Source organism: Barbus barbus (genome assembly GCF_936440315.1).
Source record: "Barbus barbus genome assembly, chromosome: 23".
In the NCBI taxonomy this organism is placed as follows: domain Eukaryota; kingdom Metazoa; phylum Chordata; class Actinopteri; order Cypriniformes; family Cyprinidae; genus Barbus; species Barbus barbus.
In genome coordinates this window covers 3,531,764-3,555,347 of record NC_136751.1, presented here as the reverse complement: position 1 = coordinate 3,555,347, position 23,584 = coordinate 3,531,764, and the positions used below count along the sequence as shown (strand labels likewise).

General features: G+C 37.2%; 2 protein-coding genes across 3 annotated transcripts in view; one reads left to right on the top strand and one right to left on the bottom strand.

Moving 5' to 3' along the window:
• The first annotated feature begins 292 nt into the window (after positions 1-292).
• On the top strand, positions 293-11,204 carry LOC306843082 (uncharacterized protein). The gene is made up of 13 exons (XM_079374340.1): positions 293-372; positions 469-541; positions 700-844; positions 2,189-2,247; positions 2,342-2,464; positions 2,733-2,832; positions 4,299-4,406; positions 5,000-5,106; positions 5,833-5,935; positions 6,699-6,813; positions 8,788-8,864; positions 9,518-9,680; positions 9,770-11,204. The coding sequence occupies exons 1-13, from the start codon at positions 333-335 to the stop codon at positions 9,802-9,804; spliced, it is 1,248 nt and encodes a 415-aa protein (XP_079230466.1). The 5' UTR covers positions 293-332; the 3' UTR covers positions 9,805-11,204.
• Positions 11,199-23,584, bottom strand: part of LOC306843081 (A-kinase anchor protein SPHKAP-like) — a 50,946-nt gene continuing 38,560 nt past the window's right edge. Inside the window, exons 8-12 of one of the 2 annotated variants that reach the window (XM_079374338.1) lie at positions 23,024-23,200; positions 19,741-19,824; positions 19,272-19,318; positions 14,901-15,085; positions 11,199-12,645 (exon numbers count right to left, since the gene is read on the bottom strand). In XM_079374338.1, coding sequence (XP_079230464.1) covers positions 12,490-12,645; positions 14,901-15,085; positions 19,272-19,318; positions 19,741-19,824; positions 23,024-23,200 — 649 coding nt within the window. In that variant the 3' untranslated portion in view covers positions 11,199-12,489. The remainder of the gene's footprint in view (positions 12,646-14,900; positions 15,086-19,271; positions 19,319-19,740; positions 19,825-23,023; positions 23,201-23,584) is intronic. The other variant, XM_079374339.1, reaches the window with a different exon arrangement.

Below are 23,584 nucleotides of genomic sequence, written 5' to 3'. Positions count from 1 at the left end.
AATTAATCTGCTGCGTGTCGTAAATATTAGGTAATATTTTCAGTTTCATAAATGTATCGTATTGTATTTTTATTATTTTAAAATAATAAGAAAAAAAGTGCAATTAATTCAACCCGATCAAATGAAAACATGTAACTATTTTACGAGGTGGCGATGTCGTATGAACTCATGCATTGTTATTCTAACGAAAACGTACGAATTCCTAATTAACCATTCATAATAAAATAGTTATGAATAGCAAAAAAACACGCAGAACGTGCGCATGCGCGGTAAGCAACAAGTGTGTTTCGTTACCTTAGTAACGGTTTGTTGACACAGTCTTCAGTGGCGTGATGAGACTGAAACGGCTACATATACGATACTACCCACCAGGTAATATACATATTTAAAGTTTTATATAGCAGTTTTGCTGAGTTCCTGGTTCAATCTGACACTGCAAATGATTTAATTCGTGTTGTTGTTGTGCAGGAATATTCCTGGACTATGAGAAAGGAGGGCAGCTCAGGACGAAATCCATCGATCTGTTAAACTTGACTCCAGAGTATGACTGTCAAGCTAGTTCACTCATAACTACACCTTCATATTCCTCCGTTTTGTGATGTCTAGGATACACTTTAAAACAGTGTTCTACGTGTTAACAGATAACTGACTACCTGTTCATCAAGTCTACATCTTGTTTATACTGTTTTCCTTCTGTAGGACTGATGTGAATGAGTTACTGTCAGACATTAGAGCAGCTGAACCTCTCATCACCTCATCCTGCGCTGAACAGGTGAAAGCCCTGATCTGCAAACTACAAGAGAAAGTCGGCCAAAAGGATGACCGCAAGTTCTACCTTTTCAGGGTACTAATAAATACTGACCGGTCATGTAAAAGTAAATTTGGGTCATGCATATTTCATCTATTTTGCATATTGTGATTCCATTCTGAAAAATGTCTTCATCTCAGTGTCCTGCAGTGTTAGACTTCATCAAAAACTACTTTAAAGGAACAGTTTACCCAAAAATTTAAATTTACTGAATATGTACTCACCCTCAGGCCATCTAAGATGTAGATGAGTTTGTTTCTTCATGGGAACAGATTTAGAGAAATTGCTCGCCAATGGATCCTCTGCAGTGAATTGGTGCCGTCAGAACAAGAGTCCAAACAGCTGATAAAAACATCACAATCATCCACGAGTAATCCACATCACTCCAGTCCATCAATTAACATCTTGTAAAGTGAAAAGCTGCCTGTTTTTAAGAAACAAATCCATCATTTTAATTTCAAACAAGTCTTCTATCCATTTTTCTAGTGAAAACGTTATCTTGCCTGAATCAGTAGAGAAATATACACAGATAAAGCACATTTTAAAAGTGAAGAAAACAGTAAAAAAAAAATATGTGGGTGGATTTCGATGTGAGAGGACAACAGGGAATGGACTTTTTCCACTAGAGGAAGTGTTATTATTGATTATTGACTCCAGAAGCGACACTTTAAAGTTAAAGCATCTTAATGATGGATTTGTTTTTGACAAACATGCAGCGTTGGCCTCAAGAGATGATTGGAGTTTTGAGGATTACTTTTTGATTATTGTGATATTTTATCAGCTGTTCGGACTCATTCTGACGGCACCCATTCTCTGCAGAGAAACCATTGGTTAGTGATTTAATGCCACATTTCTCCAAATCTGTTCTGAAAAACAACAAAAAATTACATCTTGGATGGCCTGAGGGTGAGTAAACTTTAAGCAAATGTTCAACTATGTTGCTACTTCTTTTATATTCATGTATTTTTTATATTCCCTTTTTTATAATTGAGAGACATGCCGGTTGTACTTTTATTAATTCATTTGTCACACAGCACGACTATTTACAAGGACTTTGTGAAGAATCCATGATATTTAATTATTGAACATTACATCATTATTTAATCCAAACTTCCATTCTGCTGCTTTTGTTCATTACCACCTCAATTACATATAATTAAATATATTTGAATGATTTTCTAACAACATTCACTCTGATCAACACGTCTTAGATCGATATTACCCACTAGGTGGCAGCAGAGGGAAAACTGCTGTTTTTGAACATCAAAGCCATAGTTATTATGTATGGAAATTACAGAGTAAAGCTTATAGATCTGAAATGAATTAATGTGGTTAAGTGCATCCCCCCCGAGTATTCGTCTTCTCTGTTTTCCTCTACAGGCACTTCAGGCTCACATCTTGCCCCTGACAAATGTAGCCTTTAATAAATCAGGATCGAGGTGAGTTTATCAGCTGTGCTCACATGCCTGCTCTCCCTCCCTCCCTCCCTCCCTCTAATTCTGCCTCGCTCCTTTACTTTCCATCTGTTTGCAGTTTTATAACCGGAAGCTATGACAGGACTTGTAAAATATGGGACACCGCATCCGGAGAGGAGCTGCACACTTTGGAGGGTCACAGGAACGTTGTGTACGCCATCGCCTTCAACAACCCTTACGGGTAACAGCAGGACTCTTGCGCATTGGATCACTCATGCCCCGAATCCTTCAGAATGGCTTACCCTTCATCTTTCCCTTGGTTTTTTTGTTGTATGAAATAGAAAAAAGCACCCTCAGTCACCTCTCTGTCTCTTTCTGCAGGGTTAGGGCACGGCAGGGTAACTGGTGTTGTTATTACAATGGGAGCATTTATCACTTTGAGTCATAACAGGAGCCCTTGTCCTTTTTTCTCTCTCTCTCTCTGCCCTCTTTCTCGCACTCTCTCTCAGAGACAAGGTTGCCACAGGCTCCTTTGACAAGACCTGCAAATTGTGGAGTGCTGAAACAGGAAAGTGTTTCTACACGTTTAGAGGGCACACAGCAGAAATCGTACGTCTGCATTCTCACTGCATTCACTCTAGTCTCAGCAGTTCTTCAGAACAGTTCACCTCAAAATGATAATTCTGTCCTCATTTACTGTCGTTCCAAACCTTCTTCAGGAGATATGTCCTGGCATGGGACACACGGAGACCAATGACATTTGACAGCATTGACTTCAAGCCTGGCACAGTGTGTCTTGATATGTTTCTGTGTATGTGAACTTAGTGATTTAAGCCATTTAATTTGCAGCCTTTTCCTCTCACAAAAGCTGTGAAAGACTAGAAATATAAAGTGAGTAATATCAGTTACGATTATGATGCTTTTATGTTTGTCGTGAAATTTGTGTTTCACAGAAGAAAGAAAAACAAATGGGTTTGGAATGTCGGAGGAATACGGGGAAATGAACACACTATCAACCAAATGTGGTTATTTGCATGCAGAATGTTGGTTAGCAAACAGTTTCGGTTCCTATTGACTTCCATTGTATTTACTGTCTATACAATGGATGTCGATGGGAACCAAACCTGTTTGTTTACCAACAAATCTCCTTTTTGCAGAAGATAAAGAAAGTCATACAGGTTTGGAACAACACGAGGGTGAATTGAGTAAAGGCCTGTTCACACCAAGGATGATAACTATAAAGATAATGATAAATATATAGTGCTAAAAAAATTTCTCAGTATTAAAGAATAGCAGAGTCCACACCACAACTATAACGATAAAGGCACAGAGAAATGATCTAGTTGGAATCACTTTCAGAAAGATTTATTTTTCCACCTGATAAAAAACATCAGAATCAATCCTGCTATAACAAGCTCGAGAATTTAAAGCTGCTGACGAGCATGCGCTTAGAATAAACAGATATATTATCTTTATAGTTATCAATCTTACACAAATGACAGAATTTTCATTTTTGGGTGAACTATACCATTAAGACATCTAAGACTGACTTTTTGCAAAAAATGCACAAACACTTTTCTCAGGAATAGACAAAATTAAATCCATTAATGCATGTCTGATTGTGTTCATCGCTTTTTGGGGGTAGTTTTTATTTCTTTCTATTATAAAAAAAAAAAAAAAGTAGGACAGGACATCTAACACAATAACTTTAGGGATCCTAAATTGGATTTCAAAAGACAATAGTGTAAAGGAACCGTTACCTGAGCCCTTAACTAAAGTGGACCAAAATGAGATCCAATCCACTTTCAAGGTCAATGACAAGAACATGTTTATTTTATATATTTCTAACTGAAAGAAAATGGCTGGCAGGGCCATTTAACACAATAGGGGACGTATATTCAAACACATAGGGTCCCATCTCTTAGGGGGCACCAAATTAAGTATGTTGAACAAATTGTGTCTGGGGGTTTGACTTAGGAAGCCACATGGGGCAGAGGCTTTTGGAATTTATCAGACACCATTTGTTCTATTAATCTCAAATACTGTCTCTATTTTCTGTGTATATCTACTATTAGGTCTGCCTGGCCTTTAACCCTCAGAGTACCTTGGTTGCTACGGGCAGCATGGACACCATGGCTAAATTATGGGATGTTGAGAGTGGAAAAGAGGTGTCCACATTGGCGGTACGTCTCATCCTGTGTTTTTTCTGTATTTTTGTTCAATCATAAACATAGCCACCTATCCTTCTTAATCATTTCCCCCTCATCTGTTTATCTCCTACAGGAGTTTTAATGATTTCTTTCAAGCGATGAGTGAAAATTCATCCATGCGTGTGTTTATTAATGGATTTGTCATCAAATCTGTCATTACGTCCATTTATGGGATAATTCATGCATTCCACTTTTAGTCGAATAGCAGCGTACCAAATACAAATGATGCGTCATGCAACGCAGTCTGAACCGGAGCTGTATATGTGTGAGAAACGTGCCATGGGCCAGAGGGAGAGGGGAAGAGACGGAGCGTTTGGAGGTCTTCTCCTCTCCGCAGCACATGGCAGAGCAGTGTGACTGAGAGCTGTGTGTGTGTGCTGCGTAATTACCCCTCTTAACTCTCCAATTATTTCTCTATGAATCTAAATTATGAATAGCTCAGTGAGTTCTTACCGAAGAATTGGGGAAATTAATATGATATTTCTTTGCTGAAGTGAAAAAGGCCGCCTTTCTGTTAGAGCTTCCTCTGTCCACTCACAGCGTTTCTCTATTCAACACTTTCTCAGGGTCACTTCGCCGAGATCATCTCTCTCTCCTTTAACACAATGGGCGATCGTTTGGTCACGGGGTCGTTTGACCACACTGCCATTCTGTGGGACGTTTCTACTGGCAGGTCAGTGTGTACTTCACAGTTAATGTTGCAACTTCCTTTTCACTACTATCCTGGCCAATATTTAAATCTCTTAATTGTCTTGAATGCACAGAGATGTCACTGCAGCCCTGATATAGACAACACTATAAATAAATAGAATACAGCAAGATCTAAATCAGTCGTATCATTCCATGTATTGTCATTGTACCCATCCCTAAATCTAAGGCACTTAGGTGTTAAAGACATAACAGTTGGACTTTCTGTAAAGTTGCTTTGAAAGGATGTGTATTATAAAAAGAGCTTTACAAATAACACGTTTCTGTAGGTTTTATTAAGGTCATTTTAAGACTTTTTAAAGAAATTTTTAAGACCAAGTAAATAAAATGTAGGTACCAAATTGAAGTAAGGACAATACATTAATATGTTCTCTAAATATAATTATCTAGGGAGCACAAAATGAGTTAAATAAGCAACAGTTTGAAAACATACCTTTTGAACATATCAATTTCTTCATATGTTTTCAGTTTAAATTATTTAATTCGAGTCAATTTGATGTAAATATGTATCTTGATTTAAGCTTGTTTGGAAAAAAATACACTTAATACCACAGCGTTTTAATACCAGACCTTTTTTAAGTCCTTAATTTGTGCAAGTTCAGATTTTTTAAGACCTATAGAAACTCTGAAAGAATTGGACCTGGCTTTTCAGACAGCGTAATGGATTTTGTATTTTGTCTGTCTCTTCTAGCAAAGTTCACGTTCTCACAGGTCACCGAGGAGAAATCAGCTGCGTTCAGTTCAACTGGGACTGTTCCCTCATCGTCACGGCCTCTCTGGATAAAACCTGCAAGGTTTCTGTATCTCTTCACTCTGTAATTCTCATTCTGTCTCATAAAAGCGCCTCTTAAATTATGATTTTTCCCCTGGGGTACTTGTATAACAATTTTGCATCCAAATTTAGTTTTTCCCTTAGCAGGGTTTGAAATTTGCATCAGAAGCAGCGTGATAGCAAGATGCTGAATCAAATGAATTTGGTTGTCATTCGTTTTTAATTATTTATTTATGTAGCAAGGTTTCAGACAGGAACCTTTTTGAGTTTTGAGTTCTGAAACTATGTTTACATGGTACACGACTGAACTCTATTACTTCAAAAGATGAAGGACAATTCTATTTTTCATGATGTGACCCCCTTTCATGTTTTTTGTTTTTTACATGCTGCATTCACTTTCATCTGAGTAACTCTCTGATTGTCTGTCTGTTCCTAGAAGTGTGAAATCTCTTAATTATTCAGCACAGTCTGATGTTTCTCAAAAACACAGCGAGACAAAGTCTTCTCACAGGGTTTTACAAGTGTCAGTGTCAGTTCATTTGGTGAAGTGTCTGTGGTTAGATAATAGCACTGAGATGTCTGCATGCATGTGTCTGTGTTAAATTAAGAGAATGGGCAAAATTCATTCCCAGCACTTTCACTTCATGAGTGAGCAGGGCAGAGCGATGCCCACTTTCTAATGGAATTCACTCAATCTGGCTAATATACAGTGTGTTTGTGAGTTTAGTTCAGTCGTGGTGTGGCTTGTGTGTGTGTTATATAACAGGTTGCGTGTGTGTGTTTAGGTGTGGGACGCAGACAGCGGTCAGTGTTTGGCTACTCTCTTGGGTCATAGTGATGAAGTGCTGGATGTGTGTTTTAATTACACCGGTCAACTGATTGCTACAGCCTCTGCTGATGGTGAGACATCTCAATCCAACCCTCAATCTCAACCCTCTCATACGTTACAAACACTAAGTCTTTGTTTTCTATATGGAAAAAATATTTTGGGATTGTGGGGTACGATTTGCCAGTGAGTTTTTCACTAATATATATATACTGTATATGTATATATACTGTATGCCTGTATACTGTATTTAAAAAGGCTACAGCTACTTGTGATTAAGAGGCTATATAATATTATTTACTTTACTTTACGTCATTTAGCAGACACTTTTATCCAAAGCGACTTACAAATAAGAAAAAGTAACTAAACTAAGTCAAAACTCTGTAAACACTATATACACACATTTAAGAAAATAAAGAAATTAAATAAAATTGACAAATGTATACAACAACATTTCAATACTAAACATTTAAATGAAAACAAAAAAAAACATTAAAACAACAAAATATATGAGTATAATAATGCTTCTAACATAGAAGCACTAAGCTAAACACCAAAAAACAACTACATGTGTATGTACAGCCACACACTTATACATATACATACATATAAAAATAAATTCAATATATATATTATTTCATTTCCATAAAGTATGAAGTACTAAAATAACTCAAATTAAATAAAGCTAAAACTGAATAAACAACCTATACAGACATCAACACTGAGCCAAGCACACGTTTTAAAACAACAACTTACTTACACATAGTAAGAAATGATTATAAAAACTGAAACAAAAGTGAAACAAGTAGTAGGAAAGAGGAAAAATAAAAAGCCATACTTATATTATTTACATATATGCAAAAAATATTATTTATATAAATATAAAAACTAAAAAAATTAAGCGTTTTTCCTAAAATGCCAGTTTAGGGCTGTGTTGGTGTCTCAGCTTTGCCATTCATTTCAGGAATACTACTACAAATACTATTAATATTTACATATTTTTATTACAAAATATTTTTTCACTATATTCAAATGTTCTGAAAAATTAAAGCTTTTTTATATAAATTTTAATATGCGCTGTAAAATAAGACTTGATTAATGATTTTGCATCCAAATTTAGTTTTCCCCCTTACCAGTGTTTGACGGTTGCATCAGAAATAGCTCATAGCAAGATGCTGAATCAAATGAATTTGGTTGTCATTATTTTATATGTTTGTGTAGAATGGTTCTAGACAGTAAATCTGGAACAAGACTGAACTCTTTACTTCAAAAGATGAAGGACAATTCAATTCTTTTCCCTGCCTTTTTATAAAAAAATTGAATATGTGCTGTGAAATAGGCCTACTTTAAGGTGAATTGTTATTTGTTTTCATTTCTATTTTCATGCATTACCATGTAATTCTATTACCACAGAATAAAACTAATATGACAGTTTATACCATAAATATAGTTGCTTTCCTCTCATTTCAGCTGATAGCAGACATTCTGATAATTAGAAATATTAGTTTTACATATCTCTTTGCCTGGAGGACAACTTAAAGTCGCGGCAGATCTTGTTTATTTTGACGCTGATCCAAGTGTAATGGATTATTAAAAAATTCATTAGTTGTTAATTGGATTTAGCATTGCGCTCAAAAATGAATTTGAACTTGCAGTTGATTGTGGAGAGGCTGAATTACAAGGTCATTTTTTTAAATAAATAAAACATGCATTTACAATATTACAGAGCTCTGCACATGACACGCAGGAACAAAAATAATATATCATGGCCACAAACGAAGAACTTGTTAATTCATAGCCATGATTTACTAATTGGTTAAATCGTGGCTACGTTTTACAAACAAGTAAATCATGACTTAATTCATGGCCACATTATATATTTTTGTCCTCCTTGTCATGTGCAGTGCTCCATAAAAGATAGATTGCATGCCAACTTGAAGTACAAAGTAGCACATCTTACCCCACTCACATCTAACTTGATTTTGTGACCTGGACATGCTTTTGTGAGATTGATGTGTAATAGTCTGATCATGTGTTTTTGTGCGCAGGCACATCAAGAGTGTTCAGTGCAGAAACCTTCCAGTGTTTGTGTCAATTAGAGGGCCATAAAGGAGAGATATCAAAGGTAAGAAATCACATTATCTCTCCATCCTCGGCCTGTCACTCTAGCTTGAGACACAATAATCCTCTCGTATCTCTTCACTCAGTCTCTTTCTTGGTCTGCTCAGGCGCTCATTTCCTGCCGTTCCTGTCATTTCCTGTCTAGGTCCCTTCCTGTTTACATCCACCTGTTCTGCCCTCTTGCCTCCATCCCAGCATCCTGCCCGTCGTTCGTCATCATCTCTGCATATTCATACAGCCGTTTGCATTCTTATTGCTCTCTTCATCTCGTCCTTTCTCAGGCCTATCCTTAAACCATCTTGCCATAATATCCTCTCCTTTCTTTTCCATCCTCCTCCGGACCGTCATCACCATCAGCAGAATATTTCCATTTCCTGTATAGCGGTGATAACTGAAGTACGCACATACACACTCGGTTCTTCAGCGCTATAATAAAACGCCTGTCATACCGACACGGGTCAGATTCAGTTCAGCTGTCTCTCTCGCGCTCTTTCTCCTCCCGTTTTTCTCCTGCTCGTTGAAATAGGATGTTCCACATGCAAAACAAAAAGTAATTGCTTTATGATGGAATACGACGAAGAGCCGTCCCGACGCATTATCATGACAAAAGGCAGAAATATAATTTGCTTTATATTTTCTCCCTTTCTCTTGCCGTAGGTGTGTTTTAATCCACAGGGGAGCCGCGTTTTGACGGCGAGCGTGGATAAGACAGCTCGTGTGTGGTGCGTGAACACAGGAGCTTGTTGGCAGGTGCTGGAGGGACATTCTGATGAAATCTTCTCCTGCGCTTTCAACTACGAGGGAGACACCATCATTACAGGCAATTACACGCACCTGCGTAACACTCATAAATCCACAAACGTAATCATACGTCAGTAATTTCATGCCTTGTTGTCAATCTTTCTGCAGGCAGTAAAGACAACACCTGCAGGATCTGGCACTGAGAGAGCGGCCTGAACTCTGATCTTACAGTATTCCTATCTCTCTTTTGATTAAGATGTTGTGTGTCTTGTCTTGTCAGTTCACAGAGAACATGTATGTGTGGAAGACATTATGGTAACGCTTTACCGGAAGCTGTTATGGATAATGCATTGTAAAGGTATTCATAATGCATGTTGTGATGCATTATATCTTTCATGAATAACTGTAAGCAAAGTTAAAATGCTTTATAATATTTGCAGATTCTTTGTAATGTTTAAAAAAGGTTGTTTGTTATGTTTTAATGCATATTGATTTTTATAGGTGTAGTGCAGAATAGATAAATATTATAATTTATTATAACTGTGATTATTCATGAGATACAATGCATTGTAAGGTGCATTACAAGGCATAATTAATGCATTAAAAATACTTTTATAAAGCATTATAATATAGGGCTTTGAGTTAAAGTGTTCCCAACATAATTTTACCATTCTTTTTTCCATTGGGTCAAATACAAGTTAAACTCATGCTGTCAATTATCACAAAAAAATGAATGATTCATACCTGTTTATTAAACCAAAAATAATGATATATAATGGAAGTCAGCTCTATAGACTTTCAATTTAAGTGCATGCTTGTCAACATGTTTTTTTCATTGTACAAACTGACTTTTCAGCCAAGCAAGTATTTTTAGGTTAAAGCAATAATTCACCCAAATATGAAAATTTGCTAAAAATGTACTCACTCTAAGGTCATCGCTGACGTACAGTATATGAATTTGTTTCTTCATCAGAATAGATTTGGAGAAATGTAGCATTCCATCACTTGCTCACCAATGGATCCTCTGCAGTGAATGGGTGCCGTCAGAATGAGAGCCCAAACAGCTGATAAAAACATTAAAATAACATACAAGATTCCAGTATATCAATTAAGTGAAAAGCTGTGTGTTTGTAAGAAACAAATCCATCATTAAGGTGCTTTAACTTTAAACCGTTGCTTCTGGCCAAAATTGGACTCCATTATCTATGATAACGCTTCCTTCCAGTGAAGCATTTTCTGTTGTCTTCTTACATAAAAATCCACCCATTTTCACTTCAGAAGACTTTAATTAATGGACTGGAGTGGTGTGGATTACTTGTGGATTATTGTGATGTTTTTATCAGCTGTTTGGACTCTCATTCTGACGGCACCCATTCACCACAGAGGATTCATTGGTGAGCAAGTGATGCAATGCTACCTTTCTCCAAATCTGTTCTGATGAAGAAACAAACTCCTCTACAGTTTAGGTGGCTTGAGGATGAATAAATGTTCAACAATTTTTTTATTTTTGGGTGCACTATTCCTTTAACAGCTGGTTGAGTATGTATATAATCTCATTTGTTCAAACACGCGTGGCTCTTTTAAAATAAAGGCTGTTGACATCAAACTCACAAATTTTATTTTGAAAAGATAAATACATTCAGGTATACCGTGACAGACTGGATACAGTTGTGTGCCTTCAACGCTGATATTAAAACACATTACTATTATGTTACTATGCGAAGAAAACCATAACGCCACCAGATTTCACGTTTACACGTCAACTTTTACATGACAAAACTGTACTTGTACTCTAAATATACTCTTATGTTCATACTTTTATATTCACTTTTACAGTAGTCTGGTGAGACTTTCAGTGCTGTGATCCCATCCGTCTGCATCTTTGCAATCTTAAAACATGAAACATGAAAACTGAAATTTCCATTTGCCCAAAGATACAATAGCTCACAGTCTAAACTATTTACATCTAGCCAAAATAAAATCTCTTAAATAACAGTAGTCACACAAAACTAAACATACAATTCAGTCTCAGAGGTACAATAAAATGACCGAGTGTGTTCGACAATGTAAACTTAAAATAATAAAGTGTGTTTGGAATGGGATCTCACTATATTTCACACTTTAAATACAAACATTTAAGTATCTTTAAATCCCTACGCCAGAGCTCGGCCGTCCGTTATTCTTGATAAAAAGTCACGTTGTGCATTTGAAACGGGTTTGTTGTACAGTAAAAATCTGCAAGCTACAAAACGTCAAGGCTGATTGGTCGGTTTAAACCATGTTCCTCTAACCAGTGCTGGCTGGTGACTGGTGGATCTAACGTTGCGTGCGCGTAAACACAGGAACATGCGTAATTTAAAGGGAAATATCCTTAAATCACAATCTATGCGAATGTGCATCTCTAGCACATATTTATGGACAAGGCATTTCTTCCTACAGTATATCCCATAATTCCTGTGATCTAGCAAAGACATATACAAGTGTGACAGAGATGGTAGAATGCAAGCTGTGAATCTTAAGGATATCAAATGTGGATGTGCTGGTGGTCAGAGAGAGCAAGTTCGGTACTGAGGAAGCCTCATGCTAAGGATCTTGGGATTGGGAGCCGTTACTGCGTGCGAGTGTCTTGTAAACCTAGCTATCCTGTGATAAACAGAGTTTCACAGCTGAGCTCTAGAAAAACGTGCTGATGTACAGTCATGGCGGTGGCTGTGGATGAGTTTGTGGGATCTACGAGTCTATAAACAGTTTGCTTGTGTGAGGGTGTATTAGCGGCTCAAATGGGATTGGTGTTTGGTGTTTTCACACTGGCTCCTGACTATATACGTGTGCTAGCACAGGACGGATATGTGGCGTCTCCAGCTCCTGGTCTGCAGATGGGTGGCGCTCTAGCGCTTGGTCTTCAGTATCCAGTCGAACAGGCTGGGCATGGGCCGTCCTCTGTGCTCCATGTCCTGGTGGAGCTGACAGAACTGAGCCACAGCGCTGAACAAGTCACCAACACGCCAAGCCTTCTGACCTGCCAACTGCACCACTCTGTGGAACTGAGAAACAAACACACGCTGTTCAGTTCTTCATGAGCCACGGTCATCTTTATCAGCAGTCAGTGCAGTTATACCACTCTTATTTTAGTATCACTGATATACTATTATAGTTTGTATTGATATTTTGAATTAGATTTTATTCTTCACTTTATTTTAGGTAAAGTGTTGTTTTGTTATTTTATGTTTTTATTTGTCAAAAAATATCTATTGTGTAAGTAAAGATGAAAAAATTTCTTTTTATTTCAGTTTTAAGCAATGAAAATGCTTATTTTAGGTTTTAGTGTTAGTTAACAATAATAACCCTGTCATACCAATATTCTTTTTTTTTTCAATTTTAAAATACACTTCAATTTTTTTATGCAGCATACATGTAACAGTAACATATATGCATATTTATGCATATAATACAAAACAACACCAATTATGTACAATTGCCAAAGCCATGCAGAACAAATGAAGGAAAAAAATAGGTTACCCTTTATTTTAAGGGGTCCTTGTTACAGTGTAATTATACATTTAAGTACTAAGTAATATTAATTACATGTACTTGCTATATGGTTAGGGTTTGGTTTAGGGTTGCTTGCATGTAATTATGGATAATTTATTGTTGTTATAATAGTAAATACATGTTACTTGTGTAACAAATGTTACCAAAATATATATAGCCTACACTATTTGGACAAAACTATTGGGAGACCTTACCATTAAACCAACAGAGACTTTAAAGGGGACATTAGATGCAAAATTCACTTTTATGTGGTGTTTGGATATTAATGTGTCTTAGCACTGTGTGGACACAACCACCCTACAATGACAAAAATCCATTCCTTTCTCTTTTTTTAAGCCCAAAAAAACCTAGACAGTCTCAATTATCAAGCTGTTTTAATGATGTCATACTGCTCAGGCCCCGCCCACAACTGCTGACAGACTGCCCCGTATTAGCATATTTCTGCCCTCAGCCAGTTGCACACTCTCCACCATTTCCTATGCACTAGATCAGCTGTAGCGACAATAATGTTTCGTAAGCAATGCAGGTGTTTTGTAGTTGGATGTAAAAGTGAAAACAAGACTTAATTTTCTCCCGACATCAGAGCCACTGAGGACGCAGTGGATTAGTTTTGGTTTTGATGGTAAAGCGCCACCAAATACACAAAAAAATGGAAGAGGGGGTGGAGTGAGCAGTAGCTCATTATCATTTAAAGAGCCATGCACCGAAACGGCTTGCTGTGAACAGAGCTGTTTTTGACAGGGTACAAAGAGTGGAGTTTTACATGACCAGTGAGCAATTTTATCCAAAGTATGTTGCAGACATTTCATGAAGACCCTAAAGAATCATACCAACTTGTGGAAAATAGCCATCCGATGTCCCGTCCCCTTTAACAACATTGCATTCTAAATACATAGACATTTATATGGAGTTGGTCCCTCTTTACAGCTATAACAGCTTCCACTCTTCTAGGTTTCCAAAAAGCACACCAATAATTTTATAAGCGCATTGGTTTATTTAATTATTGCATATAAAAGCTATGAATGATAAAAACAGCATAAACTCTACTGGCTTCTACCGTTTCAAAATTCATGTTTGAGGTGTGTGTGTAATTTGTATTGTCCAATAAAATGTGAAAGTCTCAAGTTATTTTACTGCTAAAAAAAACTGCTATTCTAAAAACACATTAGAAATTCCGGAGAGAATCCATGCTAACTGTTTTTCAGGTTTTAGGACTACAAACTGCACAGCCCTGGAGCCTTGCTGAAGGACACAGTGACGAAGGACTTATTCCTTTGCAGGGCTCAAAACACTGCCTTCATACACTCTACATTTCATCCAATTTTCTCTAAAAACAGTACATTATTTGCACTGTTTAAATGTTTTCAAATGGTAAAATGCAACATTGTTGTCACAAGAACCATAGCGCATTCATGTTGTATGTTTTCATCAGTAAAATGAGAATAATGGCCAGATGGATTTCACAGTTTGTTTATTTTTATTTTTACTTTATTTAGATTGTTCTGTTCTGATTCTGCACGATGGATTTAAATATTGTAAAATGTAAGCAAAGTTTAGTCTATTTACCACAGCTCAGAGTACTAAACTCTTATTGCTAGCTGACACTATAATCAAATTATGCCAAATATTTAAACATGGAGAGACTGGAGAACTTTCTGAATGACAAGCGCTGAAATCTGTGTAGTTCTGATTCTGCTCGGACCTGGTTAGTTATTCTAACAAATGCATGAGCTCCATTTGTCCTCACCTTAGCGAGATTGTGCTCCTGAGTCTTTCTGAAGTAGAGCGCCGGCACGCCGAGCTCAGATGCAGCGATCCACTGCAGCGCCGCTCTCAGTTCTCCATCCACACACTCTGAATCCATGTCAAAGTTCAGCACCAGGAGCTCCCGCTGACAGCTGCTGCCGGCTGTGGACAGACCGGACGTGACTTCTGAGAGACAAAACCAGACCGCTCACTTTCAGACACTACTCTGAGTGTGATTCCTGTAGGTCTAATATGTTGGATAAGCATAATCTAATGGAAAGGTAAGAAAAAGCATTTCCTGGTGCAGAAATGAGTAGCTCTAATAAACATGCATCATTTAATACTCCGAGGTCATTTTTAACAGAAAAATGCAGCATTTTTTAAACTTCACTGGAATAGTGTGAAACTTGGTAAAGGTTTTGGGACTTGCTATGTGAACACACCAAATAAAAAAAAATTACAATTGTACTGTTAACGGTCAAAAATGACAGCGTTGGAAAATAATAGGAGCTGAATTTCATCTAGTGGAAATGTTTGGTACTGCACCCAAACAAAACCTTACCGAAAGCTCATTTTTGAGATATCAACCTAAAATTTGCAACACAACTTGTTTAGATTTATAGCTTTCGTTTACTAAGTTTTAGAGTAAAACATGCTTTGGAAAATATTTATTTAATATCAATTAGGATTATTTAAAATACTATTTTTCATAATAATACACTTGGATTTTTTTCACTTTTTCAGTTGTATTGTATTTTGTATATAAAGGCTAATATGAATTCAGCTTTTTAGTCACATTTTGGTAAAAATGAGACAATAAGTTTTAAAAAATGTTTTTGGAGTAGCTCATGTTATTGTGTGTTAATGAGGATAATGATTTGCACATTTTAGGGAGAACAGAAAACTTTCTCATCTGTCATTGCTTATCTGATTGCACAAGCCAATGATGAGCTGTCATCAGATGATTGATGGTCTCATGTGCAGCTTCTTTTTTTCCTCTATATTCTTAAAAAATAATATATATATATATATTTTTTTTTTGGTGAATGTTCACACTGCAGGCTAAAGTGGCCCAAATCCGACTTTTTTGCCCAAATGTGACCCACATCTGATTTTCTTATGACAGTCTGAATAGCACAAATCCCTGGCCCAAGCCACTTTCATATGTCCTAAATCGGATACATATCCGATGTTTTGCAATGCGACTTCAGTCTGAACAGCCATGCCGCATTTCATGCGATTTTTGCGTCATTGACATGCGACAGACGTCACAATTCTGGAGGAGGCGGGAAGAATAAAATCACAATGGCAGACAATATTTATGGACAATGATATAACTTCGTTATTTAGGCTCTGATTGCACATTAACTTAAAAACTGCTAAACACACGCAGCATCCATTTTTATTTCTGCAAACACAGTGCGCTGCGTCTGACGTCACGTCCTCTTCTGCGCATGCAGGTCACTTCAGGACCGTATACGGTTCACACATGAGACTGACGGCAGTCGCATTTAAATGACAATGTGAACAACAGCGCAAAAAAAATTAAAAATCGTATTTCAGCAAAAAATCCGATCTGAGCATTAAGACCTGCAGTGTGAACTAAGTCTAGGATACAGGATTTGTGATATTCAGACAGTTTATTTAAATGATCATGTTACATTTTGGTTGCATTTATGAGTTAATAAAAGTGTAACTTGCATTATAGGCACATAATTAGTGTTACTTTAGAATCATAATCATCAAGTTTTTATTAGCTGTTCGATACAATTTTAATACTTTTTGTTTTCATTTTGAGTTTGGTTTGATTTAATAATTTTGTTGTGTTTGTTATTTGTATTATTATTTTTTAAAATATGTATATATAGTTTTTATTCATTTTCATTTCAGTTTTAGTTATTTTAGTACATCGAGATAAACTAAATAAAAATGACAAAACAAAAATAAAACATCAAACTGCTAATAAAATCTAAAAAAAAGTGACAAAATATTAGTTTAATATTTCATTTTATTTAATTTGAACAAGGTAACAATTTTTGAATGGTTTCATTTTAGTTTAGCACATAATATCGTAATATTGATATCTTGATTGCAGACCCTGAATCTAATCAAATCATGGCATGTTTTGAAGTATCAGTATATAGTATCATTGGCTAATAGAATTGATGTCAGATCATATTGTGATGAAATGTCTGATTTATGAATGGCCCTAGTACGCACACATCTTAATTCACAATATAAAGTCAAAAGCCAACATTTGTGCCGGGTCGAGAACCTTACTTTAATATGCACTGTTCTATATGAATGTGGATCAGTGTGAATGATAAAGAGCTCATGGGAAATAAAGAGAGAGGGGCTTAAACATTCACACAGCCCACCGTCTCACTGATAAAGCCTATTGTTTTACAGTCATTCTAGGAAAGTTGGGCTAATCTCTTCTTCCTCCCACTTTTCTCGGTTTTTAGCTTATCTCTTCAAAAGCAGTTCAAGCAGTTCTTTCTTTTTCTTTGCCTCAGTAATATTTATTTAATCATGGCATCTCTATCCTCCTCCTCAGCGCTCCGAAAACGTAAAGATCTGTTCCAAAATTAATCTGTCCTCTGTTTTCTTGCTCTATCACACATCTTCCCATTTTAACAGCCTCTCCTCATCCCTCCATCCCTCTCCCAGCAGGATGATGCTTTGCCTGTCAGCTCCTGTGTCTGAACGTCTCTTTTGTTCTCCTGCATGTGAATGAGTCATTTGTGAGGTGTGAGTCTGTGCTGGCAATACAAAAGTCTCTTTAGCTTTCTCTCTCTCTGCTCGAGAGCATCTGTCCGTCTGCCAAACACTAGATGCACACTGAGCGATGAGGGGCAGAGGGCAAGCAACGCTGCTCAGCAAGACAGACTGTACGCTGATTCAAGAGACGAGAGCACATGTAGTGTAGATGTTACTCAGATAGAGGAGGTCAGAGATTAAAGGCCAATCACATGAACTACAGAGAGAAATGTATCGAGGTCACGAGTAGGATCAGAGGAACCACAACAGGGCTGTACAGTGCCACATTTGTGCATGCAATCTTTAAAATTATAATAAGGAAACTATTTTAAACCATTTGCACGTGTGAGGTACTGCAAGTTTCATTTCTGGCGCTTGGAAAATCAAACAAAGAACACGTGCAATGAGTCTAATGCTTTGCTGCTGCTCAAAGAGCCGCGCTGCACAATTTTAGGTAGAGCCCAAGAAACAGAACAGTAGAAGCTGAGATGATCAATTAAAGATAAAAGAGGATATATTACTCTTGTAATAATTTATAGCACGGCAGTAGGACACTTTCCACTATTAGGCTATTTAGATCAGAGGTGGACATATGTGGGTTTGCAGTGGTCTATTCTAAGACCATTCGAAATTAAATGTTAATAAAACATTAAAAAGTAAGATTAGTTACCCAGTAAATAATAAAACATTTCTGACCATACTCTTTTGTGCATTTTACAATCTGACTTTTAAATAAAAAGTATTTTCTAATAAATACGTCTTTCTTCATTTTCAAATATTAAACCATCAAGCTTTTCTTTTGGCAGAAAACTGCAGGGAGCTCTTAAAGCTTCTCTTTGTTGACAACCGCTGGTTTATAAGTGCTTCTCAAGTATGGAAAGATGGTTGGCACATGTTGTGTTCCCAAATGCACGTTAAATGACCCAAACTCAAAGCTGATGGAGAGATGGGTTCATGTGGAGCAGCATTTACTGTGAACCGAGCCTCTCTGAGATGCTGCAAGCACCAGCAGATCACGAGCTGCTCATGTGTAAAGGGACACAGTGCCACGCTTCACTCTGAAACACGCAACACATATATTTATTTTGCATTTACATGATGCTGGTTGTATTTTGATTAATCTTGCAGCTTGCTGCAATATTTGTTTGTTTGTTCCCGCGGTCCAACATGTTAACTTTTGGCTCAGAAGCGTCCCTCCCACTCATGCTGCCCCCTCAGATTTCAGAGCCAAGTGCATTTGAATAATTACATTCATAACTCCCAAAATCAAGTTCTAGAGACTATATCACAATTTGCATGAAGAACAACTAAAGTTGAAACGTATCTCATCGAGGGCTCCAAGTGAGCCTCCGGTGCCCCTTAAAAATCCTCATTCACAGAGAAATAACATGAAGTTCACGCTCGAGAACAACATGTAACATTTATATAAAAGCTCAGACTGACAGAAAATGAGAAACTCAGACGGCTTCAGACTGAATACATTAGCGCAGAAGTGTGAAGAGCAGCGATAGCATGATTTCCTTTTAACTCCACACACAGTTGTGAAGTTCCAGCGATGAATGATCTTTCATTCAAATATGTATGCGTGCATGTAGAGGGCTGGATCACTCACCGTCCGTCTGATCCTGACAATGTGACGCCTTCCTCTCTCTGTCCTCGCTGCAAACAGAGACACTATCATTATCATGCTGTATAGAGCCATGCTGGCCGTGTTCCAGTCACCTCATGGAGTCTCTCAGGGGCCATGACTATATTGCACTCATCTAATAAGAGCTCAAAATAGTAAATGACTGAAGGCTTTTGGCGACAAAGCCCATTAGAACTGTCCATGTTTGAGACTGTTCCCGGACACAGCTAACTGAGCACATTTACATACATCACTCTAATATGACAGAATGTGATCCAAGTTTGACTTTAATTTCTTGTCCTCTAACTATGGTCGTATCCTCACGAGAGGAGCTGCAGATGTGAGGATTTGGACAGTGCTCTGGGTTTTGGATGAACGCTTAACAGCCATTAGCTCCACTGCTCTGAGCGAATATTTCTAAGTGTGCTGCGGTTAGCGTGTTGCTGTTGGATACCTGATTAGGTTGCTGGAGATGGAGTAGTCTAGAAAGCCCTCCAGGTCTGCCAGTCCCAGACTAGAAGCGCTGCTGTTCCCATTTCTGAAACACACACACACACACACACGCACATGAAAAGATAAATGTGTACACATACACTACCAGTCAAAGGTTTGGAATAATTATGACTTTTTAATTTTTGAATGCTTTTTGTGCTCCTCAAAGTTGCATCGATTTGATTAAAATACATTTAGAACAATAATATTGTGAAATATTATTACATGTCAAAAGAACTGTTTTATATTTGAATGTATTTTAAAATATTATTTATTTGTGTGATGCAAAGCTGAATTTCCCCATCATTGCTACAGACTTCAGTGTCACAGGATCCTTCAGAAATAAATCTATCATGCTTTGCAATTACTACTGGTACTCAATTATTAATAATGCTTATTATTATCAATGTTGAAAATGTTGCTATTTAATATTTTTTTGTGGAAATCATGATACATTTTTTTTTTCCAGAACTCTTTGATGAGTAGAAAATTCAAAAGATGAAAAATCTTAAATTAAAAAATCTTTACTGTCACTTTTGGTCAATTTAATGCATCCTTGCAGAATAAAAGTATTAGTATTAATACTAAATAATACGTATTAGTATTAATACTAAAAGTATAAAGTATTATATATTTTTTTTAAAGCTTAAGTCTTTATTAATGGCATTGCATCTGTTCTTAACATTGATAATAATCAAAAATGTTTCTCAAGCAGCAAATCAGCTGATTTCTGAAGGATCATGTGACACTGAAGACTGGGGTAATGATGCTGAAAATTCAGTTTTGCATCAGAGGGGAAAAAATACATTTTAAAACATATTAAAATAGAAAACAGTTCTTTTAAATTATAATAATGTTTCAAAATATTACTATTTTTATTGATCAAATAAATGTAGCCTTATCTTCTTTCAGCAACATTAAAAAGTCTTAATTGTTCCAAATTTTGACTGGTGCTCTTTCTCTGCTTCCTCTTGTTGGATCTGTAAGGGTGTGAACAATGCAGAAGCTACTCATTTTCTCAGCGATGATCACTAAGCCGTGGACAGCAGCGGGGCTTGGAGTAGAGCGAGTAGGCATGAGCATTGGCATGAGATTCATTAGCATGGGCATCACCGGCAGCTCACTGCCAGCTGATTACTATGAACGTGAGCCACCTGTGCCTGTACCGGCAACAGCCGGATGAACAAGCAGAGAGTAAACTTCCCCCCCGACAGGGCGGAAAGACAATGAAGTGGTGGTTAAAGCCAGATGGAGGTGGATGGCCGGATATCCAGACTTGGGTAAGTGAGGATGGCGTTGAGTTGGTGCAGGTTAGGAAGCGTCAGTGAGCGTGGCAGGCTGGGCATGATTCAGTCAGCAAGAGGGACTCGCACACCCATTACATCCTTTTCATTCTAGACTAGAGTCAACAGGATGTGACATATGGCACCTGCCTGTCAGTGTGAGGCACATTGTCAGGACTATAAGCACTGGCTGTGGAGTCTTTGGGTGAGAGCTCTGCTCCAGACTCCAGTCATACTGTCAGAGCCGTTTACTCACACAGCTGTGCTGGACTGACACGCAAATGGAATCTCTCTCACTTCAGAGAGTTACACTACCACAGGAACTGGCTTAGAGTGTGTTTACACCTGTGTGTGTGTGTGAAGGGAAATATTCAGATGTGAAAACAAATGGGTCATTCCTGTTATGCAGAACATTTTCATATCTCTATCATATATTCCTTAAGACATATAGCATACATATGACAATTTGGAAATAGTTTTAGTTGTATCACAATTAAGTTGAAATCAGTGCTGTTTTAGTATCGCTGTTTTATAATCATATATCTATACAGCTTTATTATATGCTTAAATTATAATATTTTGCTTTAGTTTTTATTTTTACATTTTTCATTTTAAGTTTGATTAAAGTTGTCATGTTTATTATTTATTTATAATATCTCCACCATTTTTATTAAAATCTATTTCATTTTAGTTCGAGTTAGAACATCAAGTTAAACTAAATGAAAATGAGAACTTTTAATTTAGTCAACTTTAACTTTAACTCTGATCAAAAGGTTTTAAATAAAACATTTTCAGCTATGTTTTCTGCCCAATATTGCTATTCGTTTGTTTTATATATGTCCTCAACTTTGCTTCCACTTTTGCAATATCCCATTAAGTAAAAAAGTTCTTTATGACATCATCTTTCACAAAGTGACATTAAATTTTATGGGGAAAAAACACTTGATTATAAAGTATTAGCAAAGGATTTGATGTTGGTTAATAAAACAATCCATTTTGTTAAAAGAAGATGTGTCACGTGCTGGCTGTTGTGAACGTGCTCAGGACAGTTGGACAGTGCGGCAGATCAGAGGTAAAAAACTATATAAACAATATACTGTTAGTGTTCAGTTTCTTCCACAGACCGATTATTTTGTGTCTTTAGACCTCAATGTATCGTCACGAGCCACAGGGTTTAATTTGGTTTTGTCTGTGTATGTTTTTTTTCTCTCAAAGCCGTGAGTACCATTGACTGACATTATATGATTGACAGACTGCAACAGTTTGAGTTAAAAACCTTCGTTTGTGTTCTGCTGAAGAAACAAAGTCACCTACATCTTGGATGCCCTTGAGGTAAGCAGATAAACATTAAATTTTCATTTTTGGGTGAACTATCCCCTTAAAATGAATAAAGTCTTTAAGTGCCTCAGCGTAGGCAGAGCACTACTGAAAGTCTGGTATAAACTATAAATTACAACACCAGCATATTCATTTTCTAAAACTTACAGAGCTCAAAAAGTGCTACATAACAGGAATGACATGAACGTCAATTTTCTTATATTTATTCTTTGTATGTGCATATCTCTTTAAGCCATTATGTCTTATTCTGTATCACTGTGTCTGTGCATTTGTGTGGTAGACAGTAATTTAAGGTCAACGCTACAGACTTTAAAGACAACACCGTCTGGCTGAGGACTAATCACATAAGCCACATCCCATTAATATCAATTAAGATATGTCAAAACTGTATTAGCTATACAGTGAGGGCAAAGTAAATGCTTTAACGCTTAACTCTCATCGGAGCTCTAATTGAATAAATTGTTACTATAAAGATGAGGAAAGCAGACTTGCATATGGGTGCTACACTGCGCTCTGGACGTGCCCAGCGCTGTCAAGGATTGCATCTAGCACATAGCTTAATGAAAAGCCAAATGGAGAAGCCACACTGTCCAGCAAGGCATGATGGTCTACTGGAAGACTGACCCCTCGCTTAGCTGGATAAAGCTACTGGTGGTCTCCTCCTGGGGGTCGTCTTCATGGGCAATCTGGGCCCAGCTGCCTGAACCACTTTCCTCACTGCTAGCGCTGAGAGAGCGTCGCTCCACCTCCACACCTGCAGAGGGTGCTGTGGCCACTGCGGAGGCCCTGTCTTTGTCACTGCTGAGGGGGGAAAGAGGACACACGGCAAAACTGCAGTGTCACAAAAAGCCAGTACTTATAATTTTGCCCAAAGCATCCTTTACTGTCCAGAGCCTGGGTCAAGAAGGAAAAATCGAGGGAACATATGTATAATGTCAATCTATGTTTCTCTATTTTTTTTTATTTTTTTTTTTTGTTTAGCAGTGTAGGTAGAAATGGGTGTTACAGAGGAGAACCCCTTTATAAAGATGTGCTGTTTGGATTTATAAACACCATGTGTTTTATAAAGCAGGAATTGTGTGCGCTCAGAACAAACAAAACAAAGGTTCTCAGGTGCATAGAACAAAAAGAAGAAAGTTTTTAGTCCAGCAGGTAGCTGAATTTGTCTGCACACTGCAAAATACA